This window comes from Pristiophorus japonicus, chromosome 19 (genome assembly GCF_044704955.1).
Source record: "Pristiophorus japonicus isolate sPriJap1 chromosome 19, sPriJap1.hap1, whole genome shotgun sequence".
In the NCBI taxonomy this organism is placed as follows: domain Eukaryota; kingdom Metazoa; phylum Chordata; class Chondrichthyes; family Pristiophoridae; genus Pristiophorus; species Pristiophorus japonicus.
The window spans coordinates 86,824,635-86,852,501 of NC_091995.1; the positions used below are offsets into that span (position 1 = coordinate 86,824,635).

The 27,867-nt window shown below is 46.4% G+C and overlaps 1 protein-coding gene across 1 annotated transcript in view; it reads left to right on the forward strand.

The window, feature by feature from the left end:
- Window positions 1-340: 340 nt before the first annotated feature.
- The window catches only part of LOC139230283 (serine/threonine-protein kinase BRSK2-like), a 190,929-nt gene continuing 163,402 nt past the window's right edge, over window positions 341-27,867 (forward strand). Inside the window, exon 1 of the mRNA XM_070862112.1 lies at window positions 341-425. Coding sequence (XP_070718213.1) covers window positions 341-425 — 85 coding nt within the window. The remainder of the gene's footprint in view (window positions 426-27,867) is intronic.

The following is a 27,867-nucleotide window of genomic DNA, read 5'->3' on the forward strand; positions in this document are numbered from 1 at the left end:
AACTGGAGGGTTCCCGGATGGAGGCTTAATAAGAAGGGGGGGGGGGGACGAATAGGTTGCAGGAATAGCTGAGGCAGGATTCGCAGAGAGGGGGAGCAGTATCTGGTGTAGAGAGAGAGGAGAGAGAATGAAACTGGTACCAGGATCCTAACACCACCTCCATCTCTTGTCTTACCAACCCAAGGGTCTTGGGGAGGGCGGGGAGGGGTGGAGGCTAGGAAATTTCAAAAAAGAAAAGGGGGCTTTATCTATTTTTTAAAAATTGCAATTCATAATTTATAATCTGGGGGGGGGGGGGGGGAGGGGGGCCGAAATTAACTAGGAGCTGAAACGGTGAAAAATGTCAACATCTACAAAAGAAGCAGGTTGTGCACAATATGTGGGACCATACCGGCTGGAGAAGACACTGGGAAAAGGGCAGACAGGTTTGGAACCATTTTCTGCAATGTATCTGATGTTATACAGAAGATAATGTCTTACATATATATAGATAGATAGATAGATATTGAAATACAAAGACATTTGCTTTTATCTGGGATGTGTATGTGTATGTGGGAGGAATTTAATGTTTATTGCACAGAGCTTTAATTGTTTGCGAGGTTTAAAAAAAAACCCTATTTATTTTTTTTGTCCCCATCTGTATGAGAGGCAGGGTGGGCTGGTGGATTGAGACTGGCAGGATGACTTATTTATTTATATAAAAGACTGCATTATTTCTCAAGAATTGATTACAAAATGGAACACACACACACACACACAATTATGTGCTTGCAGTTTTTTTTACCCCATCCATTGAATCTTATCTATATATTTTTTTTGTGTTAATTTTTTGAGATTGCAGGAGGGTTTTTTTTGACAGTCTGAGCCTCTATCTCTCGCTCTCTCTCACACACACATACACACACATAAACGCGCCTTGCAGGGGGATGCTACACAATAAAGGAGGGGGGTGTTGTTAGAGCGTGCGTGCTTTAAAAAAGAACTTTAGAGATGCAGTTTGAATATCTGCTTTCCTTTGTTGCAACACGAAGAAATATCGCTGTTCAAAAGTACAGCGTGCACCCTTTCCTGGTTCTGCCCTGTTCCCAGCCGAGCTCAGAGGGTTTATCAGGTCTTAATCTTCAATTGCATTAAAAAAAATTGGATTCATAATATTTAGCATTCTATATTCCACCAGTGTTTAATTAAATTAATCTGTTTATATTCATGAGAGGTTCAAACATAAATTAAATACACAAAACTATGTTTTATATATTTTTTTTCATTCTATATATATATGTGTGTGTGTGTGTATATATAAAGTATAGATTCTCTGCTGTGTGGGGGGGTGTGTGTGCATATTCTAACTATATATGTATATTATAAATTATTTGTAGTTTGTTGGGGCATGCTCCTTTAAAACAAAGTGGGAAGTTAGTGCAGGGAAACCCCAAGGTGTGTTATTTATTTTTTGTTGAAAATTTAAATATATGTTCAAGCTTGCGTTTGCTGAGCAGGATTCAGTGACCAGGATATGTTGGCAGCGCAGCAATCCTCGCCTCGCTCGCCTGGGCTGGGGTTGCCTGGTGCTGTGGTGTGTTGAGAGCACTGATTTGGAACTTGATTGCAGTGGTGAGAGACCGAGGGGGCTGCATTACCGCAAGAAAAATGCACACGGTGCAGCCTCTGTCGCTGGCATGAAGGGGGAAAAAAACACATGGGCTATGGAGCGATCAGAGCTGGCCAGCACGTCCGGGTAGCCAGTATTGCGATATCCTAATTCTGTATGAAATATGAACTGTATAGATACAATATATTAAGTATAGGAGTATAAGTCCAATCTGTACCGAACATGTCTTTGTCAGTGGGACATAGAAGTAAGTGTATATATATATATGTGTGTGTGTGTATATAATATACAGAGAGTGCAATATATATAATTTATATATACTGTACACCGTGCAGTGTCTGTCATTATGTACATAAGAAATAAGAGCAGGTGTAGGCCCTGTTCCGCCATTCAATAAGATTATGGCTGATCTTCGACCTCAACTCCACATATCCTTTGATTCCCTTAATATCCAAAAAAATCTAGCGCTCTCTGCCTTGAATATACTCAACGATTCAACATCCACAGCCCTCTGGGGTATTAATTGCAAAGATTCATCATCCCCTGAGTGAAGAAATTTCTCCTCAGCTCAGTCCTAAATGGTATACAATGTATGGTCATAGAATGGTCGCAGCTTGGAAGAGGGCCATTCGACCCATCGAGCCCGTGCTGGCTCTCTGCTAGTCCCACTCCTCCCGCCCTGTCCCTTTATTCTGAGAACCCCTTATTTTGAGACTGTGACCCCTGGTTCTAGACTCCCCAGCCCGGGGGGAAACATCCTCCCTGCATCTACCCTGTCAAGCCCTGTAAGAATTTTATATGTTTCAATGAGATCACCTCTCATTTTTTGAAATTCTAGGGAATATCGGCCTAGTCTGCTCAATCTCTCCTCATATATATACATATTGGGCAGTATCTCTCAGTGAGATATAAGAATATTTATGGGAATATAAATATGAAAAGATTTATGAGAATAGTTCCAGGGATGAGGGACTTCAGTTACGGGGATAGACTGGAGAAGCTGGGGTTGTTCTCCTTGGAGCAGAGAAGGTTGAGAGGAGATTTGATCGAGGTGTTCAAAATCATGAGGGGTCTGGACAGAGTAGAGAGAGAGAAACTGTTCCCATTGGTGGAAGGGTCGAGAACCAGAGGGCACAGATTTAAGGCGATTGGCAGAAGGACCAAAGGCGATGTAAGAAAAAACCTTTTTACGCAGCGAGTGTTTAGTATCTGGAATGCACTGCCTGAGAGGGTGGTGGAGGCAGACTCAATCGTGGCTTTCAAAAGGGAGTTGGATAAGGACCTGAAGGAAAAAATTGCAGGGCTACAGGGAAAGGGCGGGGGAGTGGGACTGGCTGAGGTGTTCTTGCAGAGAGCCGGCATGGGCTCGACGGGCCGAATGGCCTCCTTCTGTGCTGTAACCGTTCAATGATTCTATATATACATTATATACCATGTCATATCTGTCAGTGGGGGATAACTGCAGTGTCGCACTTTATTACAGATACCAAATGAGTTAAAAACGAGAAAGTCTTTAGTGCTGGATCTTTCTGATGTGGGCCCAAAAATGTACAAACCGCTATAATCGCCCTCTAATTGACGTTTACAATCTCGGTCCACCCACTTAGACCTGATCCCCACAAAGAGGACTTAAAGGGACAGGCCCGTTTCCACACTGCTCCATCTTGGCCGCTAAACAATGACAACTGTACACCACACTTTGCCCATGAGCAACACCATGTGAGATTATATATGTGTATGTCTCTATATACAGATGTGTGTATATATATATATATATATTTTGCAGGCTCTGTCAGCAAGGGCCTGATAATATACACAGAGTGTAGAATCCGTCAATGTGATATATGAGCATACATTTATGATATATAACAACAGGTTTTGTCCATGTGATTATAGAAACATGTATATATAATATATAATGGAACCTTTCATTGTGATATCTTTTATATTCATTCATGGGATGTGGGCTTCATCGGCAAGGCCAGCATTTATTGCCCATCCCTAATTGCCCTTGGGAAGGTGGCTAGCTCAGCCATTTCAGAGGGCTGTTTAGAGTCACATTTCTGTGGGTCTGGAGTCACATATAGGCCAGACCGAGTAAGGACATGAGTGAACCAGATGGGCTTTTACGACACTCCAGTAGTTTCATGGTCACCAGGACTGATACTAGCTTTTTATTCCAGTTCTATTGACTGAATTTAAATTCCCTCAGTGGGATTTGAACTCATGTCTCGGGATTATTAGTCCAGGCCTCTGGATTACTAGCCCAGTGACATAACCACTATGCTGCCGTTGGACATATATGAAATATTATGTGGCAGCATGCTTTGTTAATGGGATTTCGAGCCACTATCAATTATTATATCTATAATGTATAAGGTTAGTACTTGTCTGTCACACTGCTGACACTGTCTACTGCAAATTTCCCTGTTACACTTGGGTGGGGTTGGAGGAGGAAGGGTGGTGGAGGGATTATATAAGAAAATAAAGTTGGTCATTGAATGTAAGGACAGGATCTTCCGCATTAGAAAATGCTGGAGTCACAATGTCTGCAACCACCCGATTGACCTAAAGGAGAAAGAATTACATTTATATAGCGCCTTTCACGACCACCGGAAGCCCCAAAGCGCTTTACAGCCAATGAGGTACTTTTTGGAGTGCAGTCACTGTTGTAATGTAGGAAACACGGCAGCCAATTTTCGCACAGCAAGCTCCCACAAACAGCAATGTGATAATGACCAGTGTTTTTCAGTGAGGCTGATTGAGGGATAAATACTCCCCTGCTTGTCTTCAAAATAGTGCCATGGGATCTTTTAAGTCCACCAGAGAGGGCAGATGGGCCTCGGTTTAACGTCTCATCCGAAATACGGTAGCGCCGACCTATGTTTGCCTAACCTCAGTTAGCTTTAAAGGGACACATGAGTTAACAGCATTATTATATATTTTGTTATGCATGGTGTAACATTTCTGCCTTTGCTAAACAATGCATCCTCTAGTTCAGCATGAGGAGTGGCACTGGAGATTTGCGAGTATATATCCAAACATTTTGAGAGCATCCATCCCAATTCAGACTGCACACTTCTGAGCATTAAAAATATACTGAAACAGGGAAAAGGGGGGGGGGCAGTCATTTCACGCTGATGTCAATTGCAGGTTACTTGTTGTTAATGTCGGTGAGGGAAATTGACCAGCAGCCTGAAATTGGCAAGCGGGTAGCATTCAGCAAACTTCATTTACAAGCAGCAATTAAACTCTAGATGACCTCAGGCTTGGGCATATTTACAGGTGTCGGTCGTGGCTCAGTGGGTAGCACCCTCGTCTCTGAGCCAGAAGGTAACTATTTAAGTCCCACTCCAGAGACTTGAGCACACAATCCAGGCTGACACTCCCAGTGTAGTGCTGAGGGAGAGCTGCACTGTCGGAGGTGCCGTCTTTCAGATGAGACGTTAAACCGAGGCCCCGTCTGTCCTCTCAGGTGGACGTGAAAGATCCCATTAATCAGAACCTGTGCAGTGTTTTGAAGTGTGATATTTTAGCATAATAATATATTTAAAGTATGCTGAACCATATCCTGTAACAATCACACTTACTTCTGTCCCACTTCATTCACAACAGCCCCATTGTTGTAAATAATAGTCACCTTGATTCACCTTGAAAGAAAATAAATAAATACTTGCATTTCTACATCGCCATGACCACCGGACGTCTCAAAGCACTTTACAGCCAATGAAGTACTTTTGAAGTGTAATCACTGTTGTAATGTAGGAAACGCGGCAGACAATTTGCACACAGCATGTTCCCATAAACCGAAATGAGATATTGAATAATCTATTTTAGTGATGTTGGTTTTTGTGACTGGAAGGCTGTTTCCAGTGGGGTTCCACAGGGCTCAGTACTAGATCCCTTGCTTTTTGTGGTTTATATAAATTACTTAGAATTGAATGTAAACATAGAAACATAGAAAGTAGGTGCAGGAGTAGGCCATTCGGCCCTTCGAGCCTGCACCATCATTCAATATGATCATGGCTGGTCATGCAACTTCAGTACCCCATTCCTGCTTTCTCTCCATACCCCTTGATCCCTTTAGCCATAAGGGCCACATCTAACTCCCTTTTGAATATATCTAACGAACTGGCCTCAACAACTTTCTGTGGTAGAGAATTCCACAGATTCACAATTCTCTGAGTGAAGAAGTTTCTCCTCATCTCGGTCCTAAATGGCTTACCCCTTATCCTTAGACTGTGACCCCTGGTTCTGGACTTCCCCAAAATAGGGAACATTCTTCCTGCATCTAACCTGTCCAGTCCCGTCAGAATTTTATATGTTTCTATGAGATCCTCTCTCATCCTTCTAAATTCCAGCGAATATAAGCCTAGTCGATCCAGTCTTTCTTCATATGTCAGTCCAGCCATCCCGCGAATCAGAATGGTGAACCTTCGCTGCACTCCCTTAATAGCAAGGATGTCCTTCCTCAGATTAGGAGACCAAAACTGCACACAATATTCAAGGTGTGGTCTCACCAAGGCCATGTAGGAGATATGATTAAGAAGTTTGCAGATTATTCAAAAATTGGCCGTGTGGTTGATAATGAAGAAGAAAGCTGTAGACTGCAGGAAGATGTTAATGAACTGGTCAGGTGGGCAGAACAGTGGAAAATGGAATTCAACCTGGAGAAGTGAGGTAATGCATTTAGGGAGGGCTAACAAGGCAAGGGAATACACAATAAACGGTAGGACACTGAGAAGTGCAGAGGGACCTTGGAGTGCATGACCAAAGATCCCTGAAGGTAGCAGCACAGGTAGATAAGGTGGTTAAGAAGGCTTTCGGGATACTTGCTGAGGCATAGAATGTAAGAGCAGGGAGGTTATGCTTAAACTAGTTAGGCCACAGCTAGAGTACTGCATGCAGTTCTGGTCAGCACATTACAAGAAAGATGTGATTGCACTAGAGAAGGTAGCTTTACGAGGATGATACCTGGACTAGAGACTTTTAGCTATGAGGAAAGTTTGGATAGGCTGGGGTTGTTTTCTTTGGAACAGAGAAGACTGAGGGGAGACCTTATTGAGATGTATAAAATTATGAGGGGCCTAGATAGCATGGATGGGAAGGACCTATTTCCCTTAGCAGAGGATTCAATAACCAGGGGGCATGGATTTAAAGAAATTGTGGGGAGGTTTAGAGGGTATTTGAGGTGATATTTTTAAACCCAGAGGGTGGTGGGGGTCTGGAACTCACTGCCTGAAAGGGTGGTAGAGGCAGAAACCCAATAGCATTTACAAAATACTTGGATGTGCACTTGAAGTGCCGTAACCTACAGGCTACGGACCAAGAGCTGGAAAGTGGGATTAGGCTGCGCGGACACGATGGGCCGAATGGCCTCCTTCTGTGCTGTAACCATTCTATGATTCTATGACACCGGGGAGAACTCCCCTGCTCTTCTTCAAAACGGTGGCTATGGGATCTTTGACGTCCACGTGAGAGGGCAGACCGGGGCCTTGGTTTCATGTCTCGTCTGAGAGACAGCTCCTCCAACAGTGCAGCACTCCCTCAGCACTGCACTGGAGTGTCAGCCTGGATTTCGTGCATAGAACTCTGGGTGGGATTTGAACCCACAACCTTCTAACTGAGAGGCGAGAGTGCTACCCACTGAGCCACGGCTGACACCTTCACAACCTCATGGGCGAAGTGTTGCTATATTATATAGTCCAGGCTCTCGGCCTCATATAGATGTACATAAGAACATACGAACATAAGAATTAGGAACAGGAGTAGGCCATCTAGCCCCTCAAGCCTGCTCCGCCATTCAACAAGATCATGGCTGATCTGGCCGTGGACTCAGCTCCACTTACCCACCCGCTCCCCATAACCCTTAATTCCCTTATTGGTTAAAAATCTATCTATCTGTGATTTAAATACATTCAATGAGCTAGCCTCAACTGCTTCCTTGGGCAGAGAAGTCCACAGATTCACAACCCTCTGGGAGAAGAAATTCCTTCTTAACTCGGTTTTAAATTGGCTCCCCCGTATTTTGAGGCTGTGCCCCCTAGTTCTAGTCTCCCCTACCAGTGAACAACCTCTCTGCCTCTATCTTGTCTATCCCTTTCATTATTTTAAATGTTTCTATAAGATCACCCCTCATCCTTCTGAACTCCAACGAGTAAAGATCCAGTCTACTCAATCTATCATCATAAGGTAACCCCCTCATCTCCGGAATCAGCCTAGTGAATCGTCTCTGCACCCCCTCCAAAGACAGTATATCCTTCCTTAAGTAAGGTGACCAAAACTGCACGCAGTACTCCAGGTGCGGCCTCACCAATACCCTATACAGTTGCAGCAGGACCTCCCTGCTTTTGTACTCCATCCCTCTCGCAATGAAGGCCAACATTCCATTCGCCTTCCTGATTACCTGCTGCACCTGCAAACTAACTTTTTGGGATTCATGCACAAGGACCCCCAGGTCCCTCTGCATCTCAGCATGTTGTAATTTCTCCCCATTCAAATAATATTCCCTTTTACTATTTTTTTTTCCAAGGTGGATGACCTCACATTTTCCGACATTGTATTCCATCTGCCAAACCTTAGCCCATTCACTTAACCTATCCAAATCTCTTTGCAGCCTCTCTGTGTCCTCTACACAACCCGCTTTCCCACTAATCTTTGTGTCATCTGCAAATTTTGTTACACTACACTCTGTCCCCTCTGCCAGGTCATCTATGTATATTGTAAACAGTTGTGGTCCCAGCACCGATCCCTGTGGCACACCACTAACCACCGATTTCCAACCCGAAAAGGACCCATTTATCCCGACTCTCTGCTTTCTGTTCGCCAGCCAATTCTCTATCCATGCTAATACATTTCCGCTGACTCCGCGTACCTTTATCTTCTGCAGTAACCTTTTGTGTGGCACCTTATCGAATGCCTTTTGGAAATCTAAATACACCACATCCATCGGTACACCTCTATCCACCATGCTCGTTATATCCTCAAAGAATTCCAGTAAGTTAGTTAAACATGATTTCCCTTTCATGAATCCATGCTGCGTCTGCTTGATTGCACTATTCCTATCTAGATGTCCCGCTGTTTCTTCCTTAATGATAGTTTCAAGCATTTTCCCTACTACAGTACTCGAATGATAAAGGTGCAGATCTCTCTGCTCCCTTTCCTCTCCCTCACACACATGCAGTAAATAAAGCGTGGGCGCTGCATTGTCGGAGGTCCCTTCTTTCGGATGAGTCGTTAAACCGAGGCCCCGTCTGACCTCTCCGGTAGACGTCAAAGATCCCATGGCCACTGTTTTGAAGAAGAGCAAGGGAGTTCTCCCCGGTGTCATAGAATCATAGAACGGTTACAACACAGGAGGCCATTCAGCCCGTTGAGCCAGTGCTGGCTCTCAGCTAGTCCTACTCCCCCGCCCTTTCCTCTTAGCTCTGCCCTCAACCATAGAACCATAGAAATTTACTGTCACACATCAAACCTCACGCTTTATAAACCAAAACGAACATTCTTTTAGATAAAAGAGGAGAGCCAGTCATTGTCTGCTGTTGTTTTTTGACCTTCACACAACTTGGCCTTTCCCCAAGTGAAGGAGTCAAGCAGCTAATATTATAGTGAGCATTAGCAACAGTGGCAGCAATTAGTCTGCAATTAACCTCAGAATGTGCCTATTTAGACCATTGTGCACAAGGAGTATTTTGGCAATGGCTTTCAAGCTCCGCGTCACAATTGTATGACAGTTTTAGAGGATAATGCCGTGGCAGGGTGGCGAAATGAATGCTTTGCTTCAGTTTCCACAATGGGAAAGGAGGATGCGATGCCAGGGTGCAGGGTAAACTTCAGATTAGTCAAGCACAGAACATAAGAATTAGGAGCAGGAGTAGGCCACACAGGGCCCTCGAGCCTGCTCCGCCATTCAATAAGATCATGGCTGATCTTCCATCTCAACTCCATTTCCCCATATCCTTTGATTCCCCGAGAGTCTAAAAATCCGTCGATCCCAGCCTTGAATATAAGAACATAACATACGAATTAGGAGCAGGAGCAGACCATTCAGACCCCCCCCAAACCTCCTCCACTATTCAATAAGATTATGGCTGATCTTCTACCTCAGCCCCACCATCCCCATATCCCTTGATTCCCTTAATATCCAAAAATCTATCGAATATACTCAACGATTCAGTCTGCACAGCCCTCTGGGGCAGAGAATTCCAAAGATTCACCACCCTCTGAGTGAAGAAATTCCTCCTCATCTTAAAAGGCCGACCCCTTATCCTGAGACTGTGCCCCCTGGTTCTAGACACTCCAGCCCGGGGCAAACAGCCTCTCAGCATCTGCCCTGTCAGTCCCCCTCAGAATCTTGCTTGTTTCAAAGAGATCACCTCTCATTCTTCTAAACTCCAGAGAGTTATAGGCCCAATCTACTCAATCACTCCTCATAGGACAACCCTCTCATTCCAGGGATCAACCTGGGGAGAACATAATGAGGATCAGGAAACTTCTGATGGCCACCTTTATGGAATGGTGACCAGACAATCTATGGGCTCTGAGAAATGCTGAGTGTAAGGTAGTAACAGAAATGGGTGAGGGAGTTCAGAAGACATTGAGTTTAATCTTCCATTGGTTCCGCTCTCACTTGGATGAGGGTTAATCCCACGAGATTGGGACACGGCATTTTTCCCACTATTACTCAGAAAGGAAGCTCAGGGTAAAATGAGCAACTACAAGTTAATGTGTTTAACGTCAGTACGACGATCATTGTTGGAAAGCGTTATTAGGAACAAACTTAATGGGCATTTTGGAAAACAAATTGAGCACGTGTCAAAATATAAATAATGTTCTTCGGTAGAGTCGCTGAATTATAATAGTACCATAGAATCATCCAGCACAGAAGGAGGCCATTCGGCCCATCGTGTCCGTGCAGGCTCTTTGAAAGAGCTATCCGATTCCCCTGTTCTTTCCCCACAGCCCTGCACGTTTCGCCTTTTCAAGTATTTATCCCATTCCCTTTTGAAAATTGCTATTGAATCTGCTCCCACCGCCCTTTCAGGCAACGCGTTCCAGATCGCACAACTCACTGCTTAAAAAGAAATCGCACTCATTTCCCCTTCTCGATTTTTTTTTTAACCAATTATCTTAAATCTGAGCCCTTTGGTTACCAACCTTCCTGGCTGTGGAAAGAGCTTCTTTCCATCTATTCTATCAAAACCCTTCATAATTTTGAACACCTCTATTAAATCTCCCCTTAACCTTCTCTGCTCGAAGGAGAACAACCCCAGCTCCTTCAGTCCATCCGCGTAACTGAAGTCCCTCACCCCTGGAACCATTCTGGTCAATCTCCTCCGCACCGTCTCTAAGGCCTTGACGTCCTCCCTAAAGTGCGGTGTCCCAAATTGGACACAATGCTCTATCTGAGGCCGAACTGGTGCTTTATAAAGGTTCAGCATAACTTCCGTGCTTTTGTGCTCTGCCTCTATTTATGATTAGCAGATAAAAAAAGAGAGAAAGACTTGCATTTATATAGCGCCTTTCACAAGCGCTTTACAGCCAATGAAGTACTTTTGAAGTGCAGCCACTGTTGTAATGTTGGAAACGGGGCAGCCAATTTGCGCACAGCAAGCTCCCAGAAACAGCAATGTGATAATGATCAGATAATCTGGGTTTTTTTTGTGATGTTGATTGAGGGATAAATATTGGCCCCAGGGCACCGGGGATAACGCCCCCCTGGCTCTTCTTCGAAATAGTGCCACGGGATCTTTTACGTCCACCTGAGAGGGCAGACGGGGCCTCGGTTTAACGTCTCATCCGAAAGGCGTCACCTCCGGCAGTGCAGCACTCCCTCAGCACTGCACTGGGAGTGTCAGCCTGGATTTTGTGTTCAAGTCCCTGGAGTGGGACTTGATAGCGAAGGATCAATGTATGTCTGATTCATGGATTCTCAGAAGCTGTTTATTAAGATTATTAACAAAAATGAAGGTGTATGGGACTGAACACAGCTCTCCAGCATGGACAGAGAGCGGGAATGAGGAGGCAGGGAATTTGGATTAAAAAGTCACTGATGACAGGCAGTGAGTGATGTGCTGATCCCCAGGGATTGTTGTTGAAGCTACAGCACTTTATATGCAAATGCCTGTAGATTTGGAAATGGTGAGGAGTATGTTCCCAAGTTTTTTTTCCTTCATTCTCAGGATGTGGGCGTCACCAGCAAGGCCAGCATTTATTGCCCATCCCTAATTGCCTTCTTGAATACAACTGAGTGGCTCGCTGGGCTGTTTCAGAGTCAACCACATTGCTGTGGGTCTGGAGTCACATATAGGCCAGACCGGGTAAGGACGGCAGATTAGTGAACCAGATTGGGTTTTTCTGACAATCCGGTAGTTTCATGGTCACCATTACTGAGACTAGCTTTTTATACCAGATTTATTTAATTAACTCTATCAGCTATGGCTCAGTGGGCAGCATACTTGCCTCTGAGTGGTTCAAGTCCCACCCCAGGAACTTGAGCACATAAATCTAGGCCGACACTCCCAGTGCAATGCTGAGGGAGTGCTGCACTGCCGGAGGTGCCGTCTTTCGGATGAGACGTTAAACCGAGGCCCCGTCTGCCCTCTCAGGTGGATGTAAATGATCCCATGACACTATTTCGAAGAAGAGCAGGGGGAGTTCTCCCCTTATCCCTCAATCAACATAACAAAAAACAGATTATCTGGTCAGTATCGCATTGCTGTTTGTGGGAGCTTGCTGTGCGCAAGTTGGCTGCTGCGTTTCCCACATTACAACAGTGACTACACTCCAAAAGTACTTCATTGGCTGTAAAATGCTTTGAGGCATCCGGTGGTCGTAAAAGGCGCTCTATAAATGCAAGTCTTCCTTTTTCTTTAACAGAATTTAAATTCCCCAGCTGCTGTGGTGGGATTTGAACTTGTGTCCCTAGATCATTAGTCCATGCCTCGGGATTACTAGTCTAGTAACAGAACCACTGAGCTACCGTAGCCCACTTGCGGCATTAGTTTGCAGCTACAGGTACAACGTCTCACATGCGGCAACCTTGCGACCGAGACCATGCTGATTTTCAGATTTTTCCGGATTTCGGACAAGAAAATCAGGAGCGTACGTATGCTACCGAGACAGACAAAGTACTAATGGTGGCGTGGGTCGGGTCGGGTCGGGCCGGGTCAAAGGTCATTCGGCAAGGCTCGCACCGATCGCACGCCATTTGAAACATAGCGGTGGAGCCGATAACTCGTCCGGCCCGCCGGGTTTTATTCCGGATTTTATTTTACTGAACATCAAATGGGATTTTCGTAAAAACGTCCGGTTTTCGGACAATTCCGATTTTTGGACAGCCGGATTTGAGACGTTGTACCTGTAATACTAAGCTAGGAGCTATAGTGCAGTGTGAAGAAAAAAGCAGAAAATTGAATAAGGGAGCATGGAAGATTACTCGAGTGGGCGGAACAAAGGCAGATGCAATTTAACAAGTATGAGATGAACGTCAGAATGGCAGATGGGAATACAGCCTAAATGAGGAAGCACTAGGGTGTGACGATGTGCTAAAGGATTTAGAAATCTAGGTATATAAGTCAGTGAAAGAAAAGAAAGACTTGCGTTATATATAGCACCTTTCACAACCACTTTACAGCCAATGAAGTACTTTTGGAGTGTAGTCACTGTTGTAACGTGGGAAACGCAGCAGCCAATTTGCGCACAGCAAGCTCCCACAAACAGCAATGTGACAATGACCAGATAATCTGTTTTTGTTTTGCTGATTGAAGGATAAATATTGGCCCCAGGACACTGGGAATAACTCCCCTGCTCTTCTTTGAAATAGTGCCGTGGGATCTTTTACATGCACCTGAGAGGGCAGATGGGGTTGCAGTTTAACATCTCATCCAAAAGACGGCCCCTCCGACAGTGCGGCGCTCCCTCAGCACTGCACTGGGAGTGTCAGCCTAGATTTTCTGTGCTCAAGTCCCTGGAGTGGGACTTGAACCCACAATCTGTTTGACTCAGAAGACAAGGGTGCTACCCACTGAGCCACAGCTGACACTCAGTGATCACTATCTCACAGGTGTAACAAGTAACCCAAAAGGCTAAGGGGTGATGGTGGTATTGAATATAAAGGCAATATAGTGTTTATACTGAGTGCTGGCCAAACCTTAGCTGGAGTATTGTGTTCAGGTTTGGGCACTTCTGATTACACTGGCCCGAGTTGGTATCCACTGACAACTCACCAGGATCATAGCTGAGATGAAGAGACTTAACAATGGGGCAGGGAGACTGGGTGAACGTGAATTGTATTCTCCAGAGGTGAGGAGGTTAATGGGTGACCTGGCTGAAGACATTCGAATAATGAAGACGATTAATAGGTCAGAGAGGAAATGACTCACCCACCAGCAGAGGAATCCAGAACAAAGGGACTTCATCTCAAAATTAGAACTCAGATAGTTAACAGGGAGTCTTCACACAGGGAACATGGAATGCTTTACTGTAGAAGGCCATAGATGCAACGGAGGTGTTTATCGCCCTCTCCCTATCTCCTCCAGCCCCTCAAACCCCGAGATATCTGCGCTCCTCTAATTCTGCCCTCCTGAGCATCCCTGATTATAATCGCTCAACCATCGGTGGCCGTGCCTTCTGTTGCCTGGGCCCCAAGCTCTGGAACTCCCTGCCTAAACCTCTCCGCCTCTCTACCCTGCTCTCCTCCTTCAAGACGCTCCTTAAAACCTACCTCTTTGACCAAGTTTTTGGTCATGTGCCCTAATTTCTACTTTTGCGGCTCGGTGTCACATTTTTTTATCTCGAAACTCCCCTGTGAAGCGCCTTGGGACGTTTCACGATGTTAAAGGCGCTATATAAATACAAGTTGTTGTTGCTGTAGAGATAGATGCATGCTTGGGAAGGAAGAGTAGAGCGAGGGCAGGAAATTGGGATTCAAGACAGAGCTGCCAAGGCAGACTAAATGACCATGGGCCACCTGATGAGGTCCTGCTCAGAGGCTCTGCCAAATAGTGCCAAGTAATCAGAAAGGCAAATGGAATGTTGGCCTTTATTGTAAGGGGGATAGAGTATAAAAGCAGAGAAATCCTGCTACAATTGTACAGAGTATTGGTGAGGCCACACCTGGAGGACTGCGTACAGTTTTGGTCTCCGTATTTAAGGAAGGATATACTCCCATTGGAGGCTATTCAGAGAAAATTCACTCGGTTGATTCCAGGGATGAGGGGGTTGACTTATGAGGAAAGGTTGAGTAGGTTGAGCCTATACACATTGGAGTTCAGAAGAATGAGAGGTGATCTTATCGAAACATATAAGATAATGAGGGGACTCGTCAAGGTGGATGCAGAGAGGATAGTTCCACTCATAGGGGAAACTAAAACTAGGGGACATAGTCTCAGAATAAGGGGCCGCCCATTTAAAACTGAGATGAGGAGAAATTTCTTCTCTCAGAGGGTTGTAAATCTGTGGAATTCTCTTCCCCAGAGAGCTGTGGAAGCTGGGACATTGAATATATTTAAGGCGGAGATAGACAGATTTTTGAGCAATAAGGGTGCAAAGGATTATGGGGAGTGAGCGGGGAAGTGGAGTTGAGGCCAAGATCAGATCAGCCGTGATCTTATTGAAAGGCGGAGCAGGCTCGAGGAGCCAAATGGCCTACTCCTGCTCCTATTTCTTATGTTCTTATGTTTCTTGCAGACTCAATCTAGATCTTGGGGGACATTGGGGCCACGAGTACAATAATTACCCCAAATCAGCAAACACAACTTGTGTTTACACAGCATCTCTAACATAGTAACATGTCCCAAAGCGCTTCACAGGAGTGTTGGCAAACAACATTTGACACCGAGCCACATAAGGAGATATTAGGACAAGTGCTTGGTCAAAGAGCTAGGTTTTAAGGAGCGTCTTAAATGAGAAGGGAGAGGCAGAGGGAATTCCGGAACTTAGGGCCCAGGCAGCTGAAGGCACGGCTGCCAATGGTGGAGCGATGAAAATTGGGGATGCGCTAGAGGCCAGAATTGGAGGAACGCGGAGATCTCGGAGAGTCATGGGGCGGAGGAGGTTACAGAGATCTAGAAGAAGGGCGAGGCCAGCGATTTGAAAACATGGAAAATCATTTTAAAATCATGGGAGCAAATGTAGGTGAGCGAGGGCGATGGGTGAATGGGTCTTGGTCGAGTTAGGATGCAGACAGCAGAGTTTTGGATGAGTTCAAGTTTATTGAGGGTGGACGGTGAGAAGCGCTTTGGGACATCCTGAAGTTGAAAAAGGAGCTATATAAACGCAAGCTTTTTCTTTTACCTATTGCACAAGTTGAGGATAAGAACATAAGAACTAGGAGCAGGAGTCGGCCATATGGCCCCTCGAGCCTGCTCCGCCATTCAATAAGATCATGGCTGACCTTCGACCTCAACTCCACTTTCCCGCCCAATCTCCACATCCCTCGATTTCCCCCAGAGTCCAAAAATCTATCGATCTCAGCCTTGAATATGCTCAAAGACTGAGCCTCCACAGCCTTCTGGGGCAGAGAATTCCGAAGATTCACCACCCTCTGAGTGAAGAAATTTCTCCTCATCTCAGTCCTAAATGGCCGACCCCTTATCCTGAGACTGTAACCCCTGGTTCTAGACTCCCCAGCCCGGGGGAGACATCCTCCCTGCATCTACCCTGCCAATCCCTCTCAGAATCTTACATGTTTCAATGAGATCACTTCTCATTTTTCTAAACTCCAGAGAGTATAGGCCCAGTCTACTCAATCTCTCCCCATAGGACAACCCTCTTATCCCAAGGACCAATCTACTGAACCTTCGTTACACTGACTCTAAGGCAAGTATATCCTTGCTCAGATAAGGATAGGGAAAGACTGCTGCGAGTGAGGGCCTTCTTCAACCAGCCTACTGCCCTAAATTCCCTGGCTTAGTATAGTCAGAGCCCACGATTCATTCACAATTTCTACTCCCACCTGAGCCACGACCTTATTCTTTGGCTCCCTTCCAGTTTTAATTTTTTTTTAAATATATATATTCTTGTCGGAGAATGGAGCTCTCATAATTTCAGGCACTCAGTGTCAACACACAGTCTCGAGTCAAGTATAGCACAGTTAGACGCAGACTAAAGCTTCCTCTGCTCTGCTGTGCTAGGTCTTGGCCCCAATCTCAGAAAAGCACCCCCAACTTCACCAGTGTGACGTTTTCCATGTCCCACACCAGCTATCCTGTGGCCCCATCTGTTATGGTCTGTAATGCACTTATGAATGACTCCACGAGGCAATGTGTTGTACTCAAACTGTAGTAACCGTGGTCCTTTATTCCTAACTCCAGAGTGAGGCACAAGCATGGTGGGCAGCCTTTTATACTGGGCCCTGCACACCTATGCAGGTGACCCTCAGGTCTTCCACCGCAGTGCCCTCTGGTGGACAGCCCCTGCCACAGGGGCAGGAAACCCTGGTCTCCACCAATTGCACCCTCTAGTGGTGCCAGCATAGTATATACACAGTGTAAACCTTATTGATAGTACATCAGGTAACAAGTCTCCATCTTATGCAACTATACAGTGACTACACAGGGAGTATACCTATAGTCTGCATAAATAACACCCTCTGACTGATGCTGAATTTGGGGAATTATTGTTGTAGAGGCCCCGTGCCCCCGAAGATCTGGGTTAAAATTCCAGTGCTTTCCTGGCTGGACTCTCACCTTCCACCTTCCGCAAACTTGAGCTCCTCCAAAACTCGGCAGCCCATGTCCTAACTCGCACCAAGTTCCACTCACACATCATCCCCTGTGCTCGCTGACTGTGCCCTAACTCGCACCGAGTCCCGCTCACCCATCACCCCCTGTGCTCGCTGCCCCGTGTCCTAACTCGCACCGAGTCCCGCTCACCCATCACCCCCTGTGCTCACTGCCCCGTGTCCTAACTCGCACCGAGTCCCGCTCACCCATCACCCCCTGTGCTCGCTGCCCCGTGTCCTAACTCGCACCGAGTCCCGCTCACCCATCACCCCCTGTGCTCGCTGCCCCGTGTCCTAACTCGCACCGAGTCCCGCTCACCCATCACCCCCTGTGCTCGCTGATCTACATAGGCTCCCGGTCTAGCAACGCCTCCATTTTAAAATTTGCATCCATGTTTTCAAATCCCTCCATGGCCCTCGCCCCTCCCTATCTCTGTAATCTCCTCCAGCCCCACAACCCTCCAAGATCTTTGTATTCCTCTAATTCTGACCTCTTGAGCATCCCCGATTTTAATCGCTCCACCATTGGTGGCCGTGCCTTCAGCTGCCTGGGCCCTCAGCCCTGGAACTTCCTGCCTAAAATAAAATGGATAGGAAGGGCCTATTTCCCTTAGCAGAGAGGTCAATAACCAGGGGGCATAGATTAAAAGAGATTGGTAGAAGGATTGGAGGGGAGTTTCAGAGTAATGTTTGCACCCAGAGGGTGGTGGGGATCTGGAACTCACTGCCTGCAAGTGTGGTAGAGGCAGAAACTCTAATTGTATTGGAAAAGTACTTGGATGTGCACTTGAAATGCCGTAACCTGCAAGGCTACGGACCAAGAGCTGGAAAGTGGGATTAGGCTGGATGGCTCATTTTCAGCCGGCACGGACACGATGGGCTGAATGGCCTCCTTCTGTGCCGTAAAATTCTATAATTCTATGATTCTAAACCTCTTCGCCTCACTACCTCTCCTTAAAACCTACCTTCATCTGTCTGAATATCTCATTATATGGCTCGGTGTCACATTATGAAGGGGAAATCATGCTTGACAAATCTTTGAGAATCTTTTGAGGATGTAACTAGTAGAGTGGACAAGGGAGAACCAGTGGATGTGGTGTATTTGGACTTTCAACAGGCTTTTGACAAGGTCCCACACAAGAGATTGGTGTGCAAAATTAAAGCACATGGTATTGGGGTAATGTATTGAGCTGGATGGAGAACTGGTTGGCAGACAGGAAGCAGAGAGTCGGGATAAACGGGTCCTTTTCAGAATGGCAGGCAGTGACTAGTGGGGTACAGCAAGGTTCAGTGCTGGGACCCCAGCTATTTACAATATACATTAATGATTTGGACGAAGGAATTGAGTGTAATATCTCCAAATTTGCAGATAACACTAAGCTGGGCGGCATTGTGAGCTGTGAGGAGGATGCTAGGAGGCTGCAGGGTGACTTGGACAGGTTAGGTGAGTGGGCAAATGCATGGCAGGTGCAGTATAATGTGGATAAATGTGGTGGCAAAAACAGGGAGGCAGAATATTATCTGAATGGTGACAGATTAGGAAAAGGGGAGGTGCATTGAGACCTGGGTGTCATGGTACATCAGGCATTGAAAGTTGGCATGCAGGTACAGCAGGCAGTGAAGAAGGCAAATGGCATGTTGGCCTTCATAGCGAGAGGATTTGAGCAGGGAGGTCTTACTGCAGTTGTACAGGGCCTTGGTGAGGCCTCACCTTGAATATTGTGTACAGTTTTGGTCTCCTAATCTGAGGAAGGACATTCTTGTTATTGAGGGAGTGCAGCGAAGGTTCACCAGACTGATTCCCGGGATGGCAGGACTGACATATGAAGAAAGACTGGATCGACTAGGCTTATATTCACTGGAATTTAGAAGAATGAGAGGGGATCTCATAGAAACATATAAAATTCTGACGGGACTGGACAGGTTCGATGCAGGACGAATGTTCCCGATGTTGGGGAAGTCCAGAACCAGGGCTCACAGCCTAAGGATAAGGGGTAAGCCATTTAGGACCGAGATGAGGAGAAATTTCTTCACTCAGAGAATTGTGAACCTATGGAATTCTCTACCACAGAAAGTTATTGTGGCCAGTTCATTAGATATATTCAAGAGGGAGTTAGATGTGACCCTTACGGCTAAAGGGATCAAGGGGTATGGAGAGAAAGCAGGAATGAGGTACTGAGGTTGCATGTTCAGCCATGATCATATTGAATGGTGGTGTAGGCTCAAAGGGCCGAATGGCCTACTCCTGCACCTACTTTCTATGTTTCTATGTTTGCTAACACTGATGTGCAGTGCCTTAGAACGTTTTACTATGTTAAAGGCGCTATATAACAGCAAGTTGTTGTTGATAGCCAATGAAGTACTTTTGGAGTGTAGTCACTGTTGTAATGTGGGAAACACGGCAGCCAAATTGCGCACAGCAAGCTCCCACAAACAGCAATGTGATAATGATCAGATAATCTGTTTTTTTAGTGATGTTGATTGAGGGATTGATAACTCCCCTGCTCTTCTTCAAAATAGTGCCGTCAGATCTTTTACATCCTCCCGAGAGGGCAGACGGGGCCTCGGTTTAACGTCTCATCGAAAAGCGAGCACCTCCGACAGTGCAGCACTCCCTCAGCACTGCACTGGGAGTGTCAGCCTAGATTTTTGTGCTCAAGTCCCTGGAGTGGGACTTGAACCCACAACCATCTGACTCAGATAGTTAAGTGATCCCAGGTGTTGACTTTAACAGCTTGTAGGGAGAAGATAATCCGAAAGGGATGTGAAGCTTTGTGGTTTGGAGGTGCGGGTTAAGGATGAGCAGGGGTCAATCAGAGGGTTTCGATGCAGTGATGATATAGGGAGGGTGAGGGAGACGGACAAGGCATCTGCAGCTTAGGAGGAACAGGGAATGAAATATTCAGCACACAGCCTGTGCTAGCATCAACAAACAACAACATCTTGTATTTATATAGCGCCTTTAATGTCGTAAAACGTCCCAAGGCGCTTCACAGGAATGTTACCAAACAAAATTGGAAACCGGGCCATTAAAGGAGATATTAGGATAGGTGATCAAAAGCTTCGAGAAAGTAGTAGGTGTGATGTGTGCACCTGATGAGGATGCTCACAGGTTGGTAGAGCTGTTGAGTTGGGAGTGTCTTAGCCAGTCACGTGATGTTCACAAGACTTAATAAAACCCCGGCCATTTGGGTTCGGGGAATCCACGATGAGGCAGGTGGTTGTGAGTCTGGTGGATGAACTGGTAATGTGTAGTGTGATTGTTAAACCTCTTGCTAATAAACCAACTAGTTCTTAATAGCAATGTGTTGCTATGAATTCTTAAGCAAAAGAACCCACGAAGCAAATACATTACAGTAGGTTTTAAGGAGCAACTGAAATGAGGAGAGAACGGTAGAGAGGTGTAAAGGTTCCTGGAGGGAATTCCAGAGCTTGGGGCTGATTAAAATTGGGGATGTGCAAGAATTGGAGGAGCGCAGTGATTTCGGAGGGCTGTGGGGCTGGAGGAGGTCCCAGAGATAGGGAGGGAGGGGCGAGGCCATGGAGGGATTTGAAATACAGGAGGAAAATGTTATGATCGAGGTGTTGTCGTTGTTGGGCCGGGAGCCAATGTAGGTCAACAAGCATCAATGAAAAAGCGACAGGCAAGAAAGACTGTAGCAGAGAGAGAGAAGTTGGAGATTTGAGTTGAGGGAAAGAGCGCCTATCAGATGTCAGGCTTCTTCTTGTATCCTGTTCAGGACGCCATCCTATCCATTATTTAGACTGTGGAGTGCAGTCTCTAATAGCTGACGTATGTGTAATTGAGCCCTGTGCATTAAAATGCTCCCAAGTTCAGACTCTGGTCTATGCTGGGTCAGCTGATCTTCGACAGGATGGCATTCGAGGTTCTTGCTGCCGGTGGGACAGGAGGAAGGAAGGAAGGAGAGTGCGTTATGACACCCGATGTAAACCTTGCTTCGTGGGGCAGTTCCTGCCTTGGCTGCCCAGTCTTCCCGACGGTGGTGGCAAGCACCTTGTTCAAGGAGAACACATTACAAAAAGATAGAGGGCTGGATTTTTGTTATGTTGCCACCTCTGGTCGCACCCCGGAAAGGCGGTAATGGCGGCGGGAATGATTTCCACCGGGAAATTGGTTGCAGGCTTTGCGGGGGCGCGGAGCAGTACCGGATTTGACTGCGCGGTGAAATTTGTTGTGCGCTGGCCCTATAGCGGCCCCTAGTGGCACCGCCTGGTTTGTCCCAGCGGTGGTGAGTGAAGGAATTGATGAACGAGGTACGTTTGATTGTGTTGTTTATTTTTATTTTTGCTGTGTAACTTATTGTGGACTGTTTAAAGTACCGGTTGAACCTCCCTAATCCAGAACTCCCTCATCCAGAACCCCTCCCCCACCTCGTCCGGCACCACTCCCGGCCACCAGGTGGCGCAGGCGCAGAACTCCGACACGAACAACTTGAAGTCCTTCCTCTCTGCCAACTCCCGCAATCGCTGGCCTGACCCCGCCCTCCCCCCATGAACTCCCTGCCGCACTCCCAGCCCCAAGCCAGCCAGCCCCGATATCCCCTTGCTCAGTAGACACTACACACTGTACACTGCGAGCGACCATCAGCGGCAGGTCAGGGCCATAAAAGGAGTGGCGAGCAGCAGCCCTGGAGCAGCGTGGAGGCATGCCACTGCAAGGTACAGCACGAGCTGGCGCAGGAGGGCCACGCCAACGAAGCGGGCAACTGAATTGGATGTCACCAAGGTCCAGGTCACTGATTGGAGCGTGGGCAGGTACAGCAGGAGCAGCGAGGTCGGGGCGAAGGAGCGGCGAGAGATTGTAGAGGGACGTGACCGGGGCCCAGGAGAGGCGCGAGTTCAGGGGCCCAGAAGAGGCGAGGGCCCAGGGGGCAGCATGGGCCCAGCCCACACTGAGCGATATGTGCGTGCGCTAGGTCAGTGCAGCAGAGCTGGTCTCCAGTCGCCTTGGTTAACCCTTGCCACTGGACCAAGGCCTAGCTCTGTCAAGCCCGTGTGGTGGCTGGTGTGCAACGGCCACCCCACGTTAAAACAATCTACGCACAGGCATCTTCCACCCTTTAGGATGTAGTTCAGGATCTGGACTGTTAGGTCCTTCATTGAAACACCTGTGAACTTTTTGACATCATCCTCGATTCGAGGAACTGCCTATGATGCACCTGTACCATCCAATTTAACGTGACCACCCCTCGTCCGGAAAAATCCCTTATCCGGACCAGGCCAGGTCCCGAGGGTTCCGGGTAAGGGAGGTTCACCCTGTATTGGGCTTGCTTGTTGTGTTTTTCGGAGCAATTGTTTTTGCCACAGAAGCCTGTCTTAGGGTGCTCCCAGGCCGGCTGTTTAGCTCGGGATTTTCAGTTGCTCAGCCGGTTTAGTGCCCTGAGAGAGGTGAGGAACGCCTCCCTGAGCGCTCCGCCCCACACTCAGGGAACCAGTTGATGAACTTTGTTGACTGAATCACAAACTGTTCCCGGGGGCAAACTTTACCCCCCCTCCCCCCTCCCCCGCCATGAATAACGCTGCAAAATGGACGGTATTGAAAATGCAGCCCATAATATGGTGTGATTTCTAGTGTACCGTTAATAGCGTGCGCCTTTTATTTTGTATTCATTCTGAGGATGTGGGCGTCGCTGGTAATTATTGCCCGTCACTAGTCACACTTGCGAAGTCTTCTTCTTGAACCAGTTGGGTGCAAGAGAGTGGCTCCCTCGGCCAACTCAGAGGGCAGTTAAGAGGCACATATAGGCCAGGCCGGCTTAGGATGGCAAGCTTCCTTCCCTAAAGGCTATGCGTGAATCAATTGGGTCTTTACGACAGTCCGACAGCTTCATGGCCACTTCCACCGACACCAGCTTTTTATTTCCAGATTTCATTTTTTTTTTTAAAGAACTGAATTCAAATGATCAAAGTGTGACGGTGAGAATTGTGCTCACATTCTCTGGATTACTTGCCCAGTAACATAACCACAAAACCATCGAAATCCTCCTCTGGAAGTCGAATGGTGATACTTTTGACTGCTTTTGTGGTGGAGGCCTTGTTAGTAGTTTAGACTCCATTGCTACTGTCAGCTCTAGGGTAGGTACTGTGGAAGACCCCACTCACACTGCAGTCTCATTGGTTCCTTAGGCATTTAGGCCCCAACGGTACTGAGAAACTGTAGACACCACAGGGACTGTGATATTGTGGACACATTATTACTGCGGGCTCCAGATATAAAGGTCCATTGGTACTATAATCTCTGTGGGCAGTATTGCTCCTGCAGGCTTTGTAGATTGTGTAGGCCCAATTAGTCAGCCCGCTTAATATTAATGGCATTGTAGGCTTGATTAGTAGGCCCCAGTGTGTCCAATTTTGGTCGCCATATTATAAAAAGAATACTGCAATGTATTTGCTTCATCGGCTCTTTACTTAAGAATTCATAGCAACACATTGCTATTAAGAAGTCGTTGCATTATTAACAAAGGTTTAATAATCACACTACACATTACCAGTTCATCCTCTAGGCTCACAACTGCATACCTCATCGTGGATGACATGGACCCAACTGGCCGGGGTTTTATTGAGTCTTGTGAACATCACGTGACTGGCTAAGCCACTCACAATTCAACAGCTCGACAAACGTGTGGGCATGCTCACAGGTGCATATGTTATAGATACAGAGGCACTGGAGAGGTGCAAGAAAAGAGTTACAAGGAAGATGCCAGCAATGTGTGGGTATACCTATCGGGAAAGGATGAACAGCCCAGGGTCTCTTTTAAAATTATGAAAGGTTTTGAACGAGTGTTTCAACATGTGGGGGAAGAGTATAACTAGAGGCCATCAATATAAGATAGTCACCAAGAAATTCAATAGGGAATTCAGAAGAAACTTCTTTACCCAGAGAGGGGTGAGAATGTGGAACTCGCTGCCACAGGGAGTGGTTGAGGCGAATAGTATCGATGCATTTAAGGGGAGGCTGGACAAGCATACGAGGGAGAAGGGAATAGAGGGTTATGCTGATAGATTTAGATGAGGAAATACAGGAGGAGGCTCGAGTGGAGCATAAACGCAGGCATGGACTGGTTGGGCTGAATGGCCTGTTTCTGTGCCGTATATCCAGTGTAATCCTATTAGAACATAATAACATAAGAAATAGGAGCAGGAGTAGGATATTTGGCCCCTCGAGCCTGCTCCGCCATTCTGTAAGATTATGGCTGATCTGATCTTGGCCTCAACTCCACTTTCTCGCCTGTTACCCATAACCCTTGACTCCCTTGTCTGTTCCAAAATCTGTCTATCTCCACCTTGGATATATTCAATGACCACAGTCTCCACAGCTCTCCAGGGCAGAGAATTCCACAGATTCACGACCCTCTGAGAGAAGAAATTCCTCCTCATCTCCGTCTTAAATGGGCGACCCCTTATTCTGAAACTATGCCCCCTAGTTCTAGATTCCCCCACAAGGGGAAACACCCTCTCTACATCTATGCTATCGAGCCCCCCTCAGAATCTTATACGTTTCAATAAGATCACCTCTCATTCTTCTAAACTCCAATGAGTACAGGCCCAACCTGCTCAACCTTTCCTCATAAGACAACCCCTTCACCTCAGGAATCAGCCTTTATTGATACTCAAGGTACTGCAGATGTAGACATGACTAGTACTCTCGGCTATTGAAATGAACGCAGGCTCTGCACAGATCAATTTTTCTTCACCTCAGGATGACCCAGACAAAATATACATTTCTCCGAGACTATCTGGATTCGGCTTGTATACCGAGTGCAGTAACGTTGCTTGCAGAATAGGTTCACCACATTTTCCTTTAATGGAGAAATTGTCAGGCATACTGTAGCTACTTTGCACCTACCTGATTTAAATTCCCTGTTTCAAAGCATCACCAGGCTCCCACATGTAGTGGCTCAGTGGGCAGCACAGTCGCCCCTGAGTTCTCAGAAGGCTCAGGGTTCAAGTCCCCACTCCAGAGACTTGAGCACAAAAATCCAGGCTGACTCTCCCAGTGCAGTGCTGAGGGAGCACTGCACTGTCGGAGGCGCCGTCATTCTGGATGAGATGTTAAAGTGACAGTTGTGGCTCAGTTGGTAGCATTGTCACCTGTGAGTCAGAAGATCATGGGTTCGAGTCCCACTCCAGAGACTTGAGCACAAAAATCCAGGCTGACTCTCCCAGTGCAGTGCTGAGGGAGTGCTGCACTGTCGGAGGTGCCGTCTTTCGGATGAGAATTAAACTGAGGTCCTGTCTGCTCTCTCAGACGTAAAAGATCCCACGGCACTATTTTGAAGACGAGCAGGGGAGGTGTCCTGGGGCCAATATTTATCCCTCAATCAATGTAACAAAAAAAAACGATTATCTGGTCATTATCACATGGCTGTTTGTGGGAGCTTGCTGTGCGCAAATTGGCTGCTGCATTTCCTATATTACAACAATGACTACACTTCAAGAAGTACCTTGTTAGCTGTAAAGTGCTTTGGGACGTCCATTGGTCGTGAAAGGTGCTATATAAATGCAAGTCTTTCTTTCTTATGTGAGGTGAAGTCGCATCAATCAGTGCCAGAACTGAGACTTGAGATCAAACGTGAACGGAGGAGAACTTACACGTGGCCGGGTCGGATGTTTCATTCATTTTGAGCAGGCTTAAGGTTTATTTTTAATCAAAATTGGGAGGCTGTCTTCTGCTGATTTTTACCTGGCTGGTTTTGGGGGAGAGTAAGTTATCAAAATCGGACCAATTGCAAGTGTTCTGGAGGTTGCAGACACACCAGGGCTTTGCAATGAGACTTGACGTAGAAACATAGAAAATAGGTGCAGGAGTAGGCCATTCGGCCCTTCGAGCCTGCACCACCATTCGATATGATCATTGCTGATCATGCAACTTCAGTACCCCATTCCTGCTTTCTCTCCATACCCGTTGATCCCTTTAGCCGTAAGGGTCACATCTAACTCCCTTTTGATATATCCAACGAACTGTCCTCAACAACTTTCTGTGGTAGAGAATTCCACAGGTTCACAATTCTCTGAGTGAAGAAGTTTCTCCTCATCTTGATCCTAAATGCCTTACCCCTTATCCTTAGACTGTGACCCCTGGTTCTGGACTTCCCCAACATCGAGAACATTCTTCCTGCATCTATGCTGTCCAGTCCCGTCAGAATTTTATATGTTTCTATGAGATCTCCTCTCATTCTTCTAAATTCCAGTGAATATAAGCCTAGTCAATCCAGTCTTTTTTCATATGTCAGTCCTGCCATCCCAGGAATCAGTCTGGTGAACCTTCGCTGCACTCCCTCAATAGCAAGAATGTCCTTCCTCAGATTAGGAGACCAAAACTGAACACAATATTCCAGGTGTGGCCTCACCAAGGCCCTGTACAACTGCAGTAAGACCTCCCTGCTCCTATACTCAAATCCCCTCGCTATGAAGGCCAACATGCCATTTGCCTTCTTCACCGCCTGCTGTACCTGCATGCCAACTTTCAATGTCTGATATACCATGACACCCAGGTCTCGTTACACCTCCCCTTTTCCTAATCTGTCACCATTCAGATAATATTCTGTCTTCTTGTTTTTGCCACCAAAGTGGATAACCTCACATTTATCCACATTATACTGCATCTGCCATGCATTTGCCCACTCACCTAACCTGTCCAAGTCACCCTGCAGCCTCCTAGCATCCTCCTCACAGCTCACACCGCAACCCAGCTTAGTGTCATCTGCAAACTTGGAGATATTGCATTCAATTCCTTTGTCTAAATCATTATATTGTAAATAGCTGGGGTCCCAGAACTGAACCTTGCAGTACCTCGCTAGTCACTGCCTGCCATTCTGAAAAGGACCCGTTTATTCCTACTCTTTGCTTCCTGTCTGCCAACCAGTTCTCTATCCATGTTAATACATTACCTCTAATACCATGTGCTTTAATTTTGCATATTAACCTCTTGTGTGAGACCTTGTCAAAAGCCTTTTCAAAGTCCAAATACACCACATCCACTGGTTCTCCCTTGTCCACTCCACTAGTTACATCCTCAAAAAATTCTAGAAGGTTTGTCAAGCATGATTTCCCTTTCATAAATCCATGCTGACTTGGACCGAACCTGTCACTGCTTTCCAAATGCGCTGCTATTTCACCTTTAATAATTGATTCCAACATTTTCCCCACCACCGATGTCAGACTAATTCCCTGTTTTCTCTCTCCCTTCTTTTTTAAAAAGTGGTGTTACATTAGCTACCCTCCAGTCCATAGGAACTGATCCAGTGACTATAGAATGTTGGAAAATGACCACCAATGCATCCACTATTTACAGGGCCACTTCCTTAAGTACTCTGCGATGCAGACTATCAGGCCCTGGGGATTTATCGGCCTTCAATACCATCAATTTCCCTAACACAATTGTATTCAACAATAGAATCATAGAATGATACAGCATAGAAGGAGGCCATTCGGCCCATCTTTGAAAAAACTATCCAATCAGTCCTACTCCCCTTTTCTTTCCCCAAAGTCCTGCAATTTCCACCCCTTCAGT